This window comes from Mus caroli, unplaced genomic scaffold (assembly GCF_978045245.1).
Source record: "Mus caroli unplaced genomic scaffold, Mus_caroli_1 scaffold_13, whole genome shotgun sequence".
Classification (NCBI taxonomy): Eukaryota; Metazoa; Chordata; class Mammalia; order Rodentia; family Muridae; genus Mus; species Mus caroli.
In genome coordinates, this window is record NW_028227268.1 from 19,954,179 (window position 1) to 19,963,490 (window position 9,312).

At 48.5% G+C, this 9,312-nt stretch overlaps 1 protein-coding gene across 1 annotated transcript; it reads right to left on the bottom strand.

Annotated features, from left to right (window-relative positions):
- Positions 1-1,249: 1,249 nt before the first annotated feature.
- G6pc3 (glucose-6-phosphatase catalytic subunit 3) lies at positions 1,250-5,572 on the bottom strand. Its single transcript, XM_021176919.3, has 6 exons — positions 5,190-5,572; positions 3,211-3,317; positions 2,789-2,879; positions 2,485-2,603; positions 2,128-2,269; positions 1,250-1,911 (listed from the first exon to the last, which is right to left on the bottom strand). Exons 1-6 carry the CDS (start codon positions 5,405-5,407, stop codon positions 1,548-1,550), a joined length of 1,041 nt encoding a protein of 346 aa, XP_021032578.1. The 5' UTR covers positions 5,408-5,572; the 3' UTR covers positions 1,250-1,547.
- Positions 5,573-9,312: the final 3,740 nt, after the last annotated feature.

The following is a 9,312-nucleotide window of genomic DNA, read 5'->3' on the forward strand; positions in this document are numbered from 1 at the left end:
TGTGCTGAACCAGCATAAGGAGGGGAGAAGGTAGACCCTGCACTGGGGCTTCAGGTTCATGCAAGCCCCTCTGATGTTCTGGGCCAGATTTTCTCCATCCATCAGCCTGCTGCAAGCAGAAGGGTCAGGATCCAGCTCCCTTCTGGAGCCTTTTTGCTTTGAAATCTGGGGATTGTGAAAGACAGGGTAGATATAGTTCTAGAATGGACAGGGCCAGAATCCTGTCTAGAAGCCACCCCTGTCCCCCAGAGGTGGGGGGAGGGAGGAGTCCAGCTCTCAGCAGGAGGTTGTTAGGAGCTATCCATCTTTTACAGTAGCCTTGTGTCCAGAGGCTGGAGCCCACAGACTTCCAGTGAATGTGGTCTAGCCTGTAGGAAACCAAAGATGGGAAATGGCTCCTAGGGGGCCAATTCTTCTTCCCCTATACCACATCCCCAGGGCTCAGCTATCTGTTTCCATATTGTCCATATGGGGCCTGAGCAGGGCTGAGGGAGCTGGGGAGTCCCACCACTATTAGTTTGCTGTGTGTTTGCGTGCTGTCTGCTTCCTCCTTGCACTGAACCAGAGGCTGCCGGCTTCCCACTCTCTCCCTGTAGGCTGGTCTTATCCCGTGTCAACCCACTCCTGCTTTGTCTCCCTGGACATGGATTTTAGTTAAGTAGTTTGTATCCCAACACATGGTTTTGTCTAAATAAACTTGTTTGTCGCCGGGCGTGGTGGCGCACGCCTTTAATCCTAGCACTTGGGAGGCAGAGGCAGGCGGATTTCTGAGTTCGAGGCCAGCCTGGTCTACAAAGTGAGTTCCAGGACAGCCAGGACTACACAGAGAAACCCTGTCTCGAAAAAAAAAAAAAAAAAAAAAATAAATAAATAAATAAACTTGTTTGTGGCAGTGCCTTCTGGGAGTAATGTCTGATCTGTGGGCTCCCAAATGGGAATAAAAGTTCTCACTCCTTTCCTAGCCAAAATGCTGCCTTTTCTTCACTCTTGGACCAGAATTCAGTCTGAGAAGCTGAAGGCCAGGGTGGGAGATCTGTCCTACTGGGGAAGGCTGGGTTCCAGTGAACTGTCACTGCCATATCTCCTCTTGTCTGCCATGGCCTTGGCGGGGAGGAGGGGCCGGGTAGGTCCCAGCTGAGTTTCCAGCCCCTTTTACTTTTGTCTTTGTAGAGTGAGGAATGGGGTGGAAGCTCTGTTGGTACTTATAGAGGTGAGGTCAGTGGAGATATGAGCACAGACAAGAAAAGAATTCACAAGTTCCAAGGGCTTTATTGGGGTCTTCCCGGAGCAGCTTGTCAGTGTCAGGAGCCCAGCTCCCCCTCCCCACCAGGCCTCCTGTTGCTTTTGCTTTGTGGGGACCTGGGGGACTGCTTAGCCTCCTGGAAACAGAGGTCCTTCTTTAAAAGGGAGCTAAGACTGCAAAGCATGAGACAGAAATGAAGTTCAAGGTGAGCGGGCCTGCTCCGGAGCCCAGGAAAAGGGCTGTCTCTTAGAGTGTGGTAGTCGGTCGAGGAGTGTTGTCTTTGGGGCAAGGGAGGCAAAACACATCAAGAGGAGCGAATGGGCGGTGCTTCCTGGTCACTCAATGTGTGCACCACCCAGGGCACAAGGGCCAAGACCAGGCACGGCCAGAGGGTATACTTGAGGAAGTTGAAGATGTAGAAGAGGCTGATCTGAGGTGGGTAGCCCAGCCATTCCAGGAAGACCAGCAGCCCCATGGCCAGCACAAAGCAAGCTATTTTCTGGCCATTCCCTAGGTGTGCCCGCCGTATCTGGGCATAGCAGGGAGTGTGGAGGGCAATGCCCAGACCCAGGGCAGATCCTGAGTCACGGCTCAGTGAGGCAAAAGGCCGACTGTCCATGTGCACCCACTCGGGCCGTTCACACCACTTGGAAGCCAGGTTGATGGACCTGTGGGGGAGAAGAGTCTTTGCCTGGGGAGCCTGGGATCCAGAGAGCCACTGGCTTGTAGCCATCTCACAAGGGGGGTGCTCCCATGTGTTATGACCCCATATCTCTTGTCTAGAAACAGTTAATGCATGCTTCTATAGTCAACTGAGATCCACTACCTAGGTACAAGTGAGACAGAACAGGACCTGGCTGCCCAGACTCTAAAGTAGGACTTACCAGGAAAGATCTAGGCCCAGTGTAAAGAGAGTCCAATACATGAGGCTGGCACCCAGCATGAGGGCCAGAGCAGTCAACCCATAAAAGCTAAGTTCCCGCTCCATGGGTACCCGGGGGTTCATTAGCCAGCCAAGGACAGCACCTAAGGGAACGGGACAAAAAAAAAATCAGTTTCAAGATGTTTGGGGAAATGACCCACCCCCTCACCTGCAATTCATCTCAGCACGAGAACAAACTAAGAAGTGGGGACCTTAAGGTTGGCTCTACAGACGCTGGGACTGCTGAGAAGTTCCTAGACTGGTCCTCCCAATTGCCAAAGACACCCTCTTGGGCCACCCTTTTGCCCCAGTTGCTTACCAACAATAAGGCCGCCCAACACTTGGTGAGGGAAATGTGCTAAGAGGAAGACCCGAGATAGGCCGACTGCCAATAGGAAGGTACAATAAGCCAGGCCAGGAATCACCCTCACCCAGGGGCTGGAAAGAAGAGAGACAGGTGGCTCAAGGGATGTCCAACACGGCTTGACTTTCCTCAGCATCCAAATCCTTAAAAGTTTGAGCCAACACCCCCAGGTCACCACAATTCCAGCTTCCAAACTAACATGCTGTGGAGATTTTGGAATCTAGAATGCTCCTACTAGTGGGCCATACTAAGGTCATACCTGCGGGACCGAGAAGCCACCTGAGAAGAAATGGCCGTCATTACAGGCCAAAGAGCCGCGCCTGTGATCATGCAGTGGCCAGAGGGGCTGCCTGCCGGGAGATCCAGAAGTTCATGGTGAAAAAACATGAGCGGAAACCCAGAAGCCCATGGTGACCCCTCAAGACATTCCCCCTCAGATGTAAAGGCAGCTTTCCCCAGTACCGGCTCATCAGTCCCTCTTGCCCGATGCCATGTCTCTGGCTTTATGAGGTGAACGGTTGACATGAGCCACATCGCTCAACCTGATCTCCCCAGAATTTGTTTGCTGGACCAGGAACTGAGAGGCTGGGTCTGTTTGGACCACCCTAGCTGGAGTCTATGCAAATGTTTGCCGGGACCCTAACCACACCAGGCATGGGAGGCAGCTGGAACTTTTCCCACCTGGACCAGTCTCACAAGAAGAAGGGAACTGGTGAATCTGGATTGGAGTCTGGGTGGAGTACCCAGATTCATGCACCCACCAAAAGGGCCTGTCTCCAAACAGAAACCTGAAAGAGACAAGATACAAGACCATATAACACACACTTTGACGGGATCTAGAGGGCCTGCTTGGTGGCCTCAGACGGGCGCTCTGATTCTAGCTATTACTTTACCATGATATTTTTTTTAATCTTTGGAATGCAATGAAGCACACATTTTTTTCCTTTTAAAGTGATATGGAGGCCGGCAGTGGTGGTGCACGCCTTTAATCCCAGCACTTGGGAGGCAGAGGCAGGTGGATTTCTGACCAGGCACCTGTCTTCTATAGAGTGAGTTCAAGGACAGCTAGGGCTACATAGAGAAACAGAAAAACCCTGTCTCGTAAAACTAAAAAAAAAAAAAAAAAAGTGATATGGAGGCCTGAGGTTGGAGAGAGGGAGAAAGAGACAGACAGATAGACTGTGTAGGGTTGTACATGTGTTTTGAGACAAGGGTCCCACTCTTATCCCTCCCACTGGCCAGCTGGCTCTTCTCAGGCCCTGGTTTCCTGATTTCTTTACCTATCCCTGTTCCCGCTCTCAGTTTCCTGCTTCCAGCCTGAATTATAGAGGGGGAGCCTCGAGTGTGAAACTGGGGGGGGGGGTTGAAGGGGGTGGGGGTGGGGTGAGGGGATGTACAGAGAAGCCTGAGAAAGACTAAGGGGAAAAAAAAATCCAACTCCCCTGGCCTAGCAGGTGCTTGTCTAGCCTCTGGAAAACCCCATGTAGAGGAGGCCGCTGTGGCCAGAGAGAGACAAGACAGGAGAGCAGGAAGCCAGTGCTGACCACAGAGCCATTAAATGAATATGGATGGGGTCAGGGATGCTGGAGTACACTTGTCATCCTGGCACTGGGGAGACAGGCAGGAGGACCACCATTCTCGGTTTGATGGAGAGACTTTCAATGAAGGAGGAGGAGAACAATTAGAGGCTTTGTTACCTGGGTGTTAAGCACAGGCTCTGAGGGAGGTGGGATATGGGCAGTTAGGCCAGGAGGAAATGATTAGACAACCGCTTTTAGCTTTACAAGCCCTTGTGGAGAAGGGCGGGAGGGAGAGGGACAAATCGTCTGCTTTCCAGCTTGTCATGTTAGCTTATTCTGTGTCTCTTTATGATAGTTCCTTCCTCCTTCAAGGTTAGGGAGCCTGGGCAACAGCAGTGTTGAGTAACTCCCTTCTGTACTCCGAAAAGACAGAAAAACAAACAAGCAAACAAACACGGTGGCCCAGATAAACCCCAAGGGCTGCAGGAGGCCCAGCAGTGTGGGACCATTGGCTTCTTAAAATGAGAAAGCTAGACTAAGTACTGGGGAAAGAAGAAAAGTGTTCCTTGCAGGTAGGGTAAGGATTCCCTTTAGTGACTGGCGTTGAGTGGCTTCTAAATTTCGCTGGGCACATTATAATTCGGGGGGTGGGGGGCTTGTTAAAGTGCAGATCTGGCCTGGAGCTTTAGAGTCTGTATTTCTAGTAAGTCTTCAAGCATTGCCTCTGCTTTTAAGCTTAAACCAGGGACCACATCTTAATGAAACTGGTGCCTAGTTTAATGTCAAACAAATGGATAGATGAATAAGATGTTCAGCTAAGAAAGAGGATTTTCGGCTACCTAAATTTCTAGCAATAACTGCTAAAACGCAGATTTCCAACTACAACTAAATTTGGAGTTACGAAATCAGTAGGTCTGAGGCGGAGACTGTATTTGCAGTTGAACACGCCCCTTAAGTCGTTTCTCTGATCCGGACAGTTGAGGATGGGTGAAGTGTGAGATCTGTGTGAGATCTGAGGTGAAGACTAGGGCCTAAGGGGATAAGAGTAGGTAGCACTGCCTTTGAGGTAACTACTTGAGGGAGATCAGGGCCCCAAAGGGATAGGGGACCAGGATGCCCGAAGGCTTCTCTCTGTCTCACCACTTGAAGACAAGGTTGAGCCACTCAGCAATGAAGGTGATCCAGAGCACGGAGATGCCCAGGCGGCGGGAGGCGTAGTAGGCCGCGGGGAAGCAGACCTGAAAGAGATTCTTAGGATCGCCCAGAAAGGTGACCCAGAGCCACATATTCTCTAGCCCGGGAAGCCGGTTCTGTAGTGCTTCAGCCATTATGATGCCCGCGCTCAGCGTGGACTCCATGGTGAATCAGGAGTCCTCTATCCTGGAGCCCGTTGTAGGGTGCAAGTCGAGGAACCTTAGCAGAAATGAAGCGGCTACCTGCTGGCCCTCTAGAGACCACCCTTTCTAGCCCCCGGCCCCGCCCTACCCGCCGGGGGGTCTAAGCCAAGCCCCACCCCCGCCCCGCCCCGCCCCCGCAGTCCCTGACACGCGCGACTTGGGGCCGTAGCTGGTACTGTTTCCTCCGGCTTTCTTTCTCGGCCTTCCTCTCTACTGGACAGCGGAGGGGACAAACCTTTGCGAAGGCGTTTCCTCAAGGCCCCACGTGGCCGCTGTTGCTAGCACGTGGGCTGCCGGCGTAGTGCAGAAACCCGCTGCTGTTCCGGGTCAGGGGACCGATGAACCTGGGAACCAGCTCTGTGTCCCGGTTCCTTGTTCTGCTGCTACGAAGTCGATGTCTAATCTCCAGGGCGAGGGTATCTTCTGAATCTGATCTCTGTTTTCCAACATCACTACCCATTTTTCTCAAATCTGGACCATTTGGAGAGAAGGGAGTCAAAGCCCAGCCTCCAGTTGCACACAGTCTTAGTTGACATCTACCTGTCTCCAGCTCAGGATTCTCCCATTCTATTTCATCCATGTCTTCCTTCAAGAACCCAATGCTTAACGTGTGTGTATGTTATGTGTGAGAAACTTGCCTTGCTCTCACCCCTACCACCCTCCTGCCATTTAAAATCCTTACTGGGCAGATAAATCAAGAAAGAGATAGTATTTCCATGAAAAGAGGAAGGGCACACGCCTACAGTTTTTGAATTATTAGAAGGAACACAGTCCTAGGGGAGATCTGCTTAGAGCAAAGGAAGGAGCCTGTTGATATACTTCTTTGATTTCTTTGCGTATCCATGGCGAGGTGGGAGTGGGGAGTGTTTCTAGACAGGGATTGCTCTTAAACTCAAGAGATCCTCCTGCCTTTGCCTCCAGAGTGCTGGAATTTAAGGCTAAAAGCATGCACTACCGTGCCCAGCTTTTTGTTTGGTTAGTTTTGTTTTGTTTTGTTTTATTTTTCAAGACATGGTTTCTATGTGTACCTCTGGCAATCTTGGAACTCACTTTATAGACCAGGCCTAGCTCTCATATCCAGAGATCAGCCTGCCTGTCTCCCAAGTGCTGAGACTCCCAAGGGCATGAGACCACACCCTTGGATTTCTTAGTGTCTCAAGCAATTTTGTTCTTGTTTTGTCTGAAGGGTGGATGAAAATGAAGATATGAAATAAAGTGTTTTTCAATTGCTTCAAGAAGCCAAAATTTCACGCAGATGTTTTTTGTTTGTTTGTTTGTTTGTTTGTTTGTTTGTTGAGACATATCCCTGGCTGTCCTGTCACTATGGAGACCAGGCTGGACTTAATTAAGTTCACAGAGATCCACCTGCCCCTCTCCCTCTGCTGGAATTAAGCTCTAGTTTGTTTATTTTTGAGGTAGATCTGGCCCAGGCTGGCCTCAAACTCCCAATTCCTTAGGATTGCTGAGATTATAGGTATGGGCAACCACTATCTACCTATTTGTTGTGTTGTTTAGATTTGTTTGTTTGTTTGTTTGTTTGTTTGTTTTAAGTTTTTTGAGACAGGGTTTCTTCTGTATAACAGAGTCCTGGTTGTCCTGGACTTACTTTGTAGACTAGGCTGGCCTTGAATTCAAAGATCTGCCAGCATCTCCCTCTCTCGTGCTGGAATTAAAGGTATGTAACAGCACACCCTGCCACAATACCTACTTCTTAAGGACTCTGAGATCTGCTCTGGCTCTAGTCTCTACCTTCACAACTTTACCAATCTATATCAGCATCCTGATTTAAAATTGTTTGATACCATCTTTTGACCTTCACAGGCACCAAGCACACATGTGGCCCACATACATCCATGCATGCAAGATACGTATAAAATTAAATAAACTTAATAAACACTTAAAAAAAAGTTTAAATGTGTGTAGTTCTGAGTAATGTCATGAGATCTGGATGTAGGATCATCCCTTTGTCTAAAACCCATGCTGCATTTGCTGTTTAATCCATCAGTGGCCTCGAACTCAGAAACCCGCCTGCCTCTGCCTCCCGAGTGCTGGGATTAAAGGTGTGGGCCACCACGCCCGGCTTTAGTTAGTTGTTTTTTGAGACAGAGTTTCTCCGTGTAACAGTCCTTACTGTCCTGGAACTCACTTTGTTGACCAGACTGGCCTCGGGCTCACAGAGATCACCCTGCTTCTGCCTCCACTGCTGGCTCGATTTGATAGTTTAAAAAATACATTTATTTATTACACTGTAGCTGTCTTTAGACACACCAGAAGAAGGCATAAGATCCCATGGTTTTAAGCCACCATGTAGTTGCTGGGATTTGAACTCAGGTCCTCTGGAAGAGCAGTCAGTGCTCTTAACCGCTGAGCCATCTCTCCAGCCCCTAACTAGACAGTCAATCATGAGATCAGCTCCTTTGGTGTTGTAGTACTTATGTTCAAGTAATTCTTATTTTATGTAATGAGGATCCAATAAGTGATGTGTCAAATCAGACACTTTGAAACAGAGAGCCTACTCACGAAAATTTTATTGTGATATATATTATTAAGAGCATTCTATTTTAGCTGGGTTGTGGTGGCACAGGACTTTGATCCCTGCACTCAGGAAGCAGAGGCAGATGGATCCCTGTGAGTTCAAAGCCAGCCTGGTCTACAGAGCCAGTTTCAGGACAGCTGAGGCTACACAGAGAAACTCTGTCTCCAAAACACAAAACAAAACAAAAATCACTCTATTTTAATTAGAAGATGTTAAGTTCTTGTTGGGCCTAACATAAACTCTGTCTTCTCTTTGTATGTGTAGGGGAAAAAACCCATTCTATGTAGAGATTCCTATTTTTAGAGTTTCAGATATGTACTTTAGAAAAGGGGGAGACGCCTTTAATCCCAGAGCTTGGGAGGCAGAGGCAGGTGGATTTCTGAGTTCGAGGCCAGCCTGGTCTACAGAGTGAGTTCCAGAACAGCCAGGCGATACAGAGAAACCCAGTCTCGAAAAACAAAAAAACAAAAAACCAAAAAAAAAAAAAAAAAAAAACCCAAAAAACAAAAAAGGGGAGACTAATTACAATGTCATAAAGAAGTGGAGTCAGGGATGAGAATATATAAGTGGCAGTGGTGCAAGGTCCTGGGTTTAATCCCAGCATTCCCTCCTTCCTTCCTGGAGAAGGGGAATTACATATATATGACTTGTTATGGGGTCCAGAATGACACAACATTCCTCTGAAACAGACAAAAGCATGGAGAAGAATTTTTATTCCCATTATAACGATTGCACCAATGCCCCCAACACAAGGAAGTTTTTGCCTGTTGGAGCACAAGGAAACACTTTTGAACTTTGTTCAGGCTCACTCAGTGCCAGAGCTGGCCCTTTGCCTCTCTGTAAACTAGAGAAAGGTCAACCTGTTTCTCCGATGATTTTTATATTGTGGGGAGGGGTGGGTGAAAGGATGGCAGCTGGTGCTGGGAGGTTTAAAAGTGCATGTGCACAGTTCCTTCCATAAGGTTAGTGAGTATTGTAATATCAAATGGATATCATTGGGATGGGACTTTGTCATTATTACCATTCCCTGTTCCTGGCTTCCCACCTCTCCCATGTATGTATGTGTGTATGTATGTATGTATGTTTCTACTGGTGCTGAGACTTGAACCCTATGTATGTATGTATGTATGTATGTATGTATGTATGTTTCTACTGGTGCTGAGACTTGAACCCAGGCCTTGAGAATGGATATGTGCTCTGTGACTAAGCAACATCCCCGAGCTGTTCTTCCTTTTACTCAGCTTTCTGAGATCACAGGGTTACTATTATTTACTTAGATACTATATGTCATGCATGTACTCATTACCTCACTTAAGCCTCCTTACTGCCT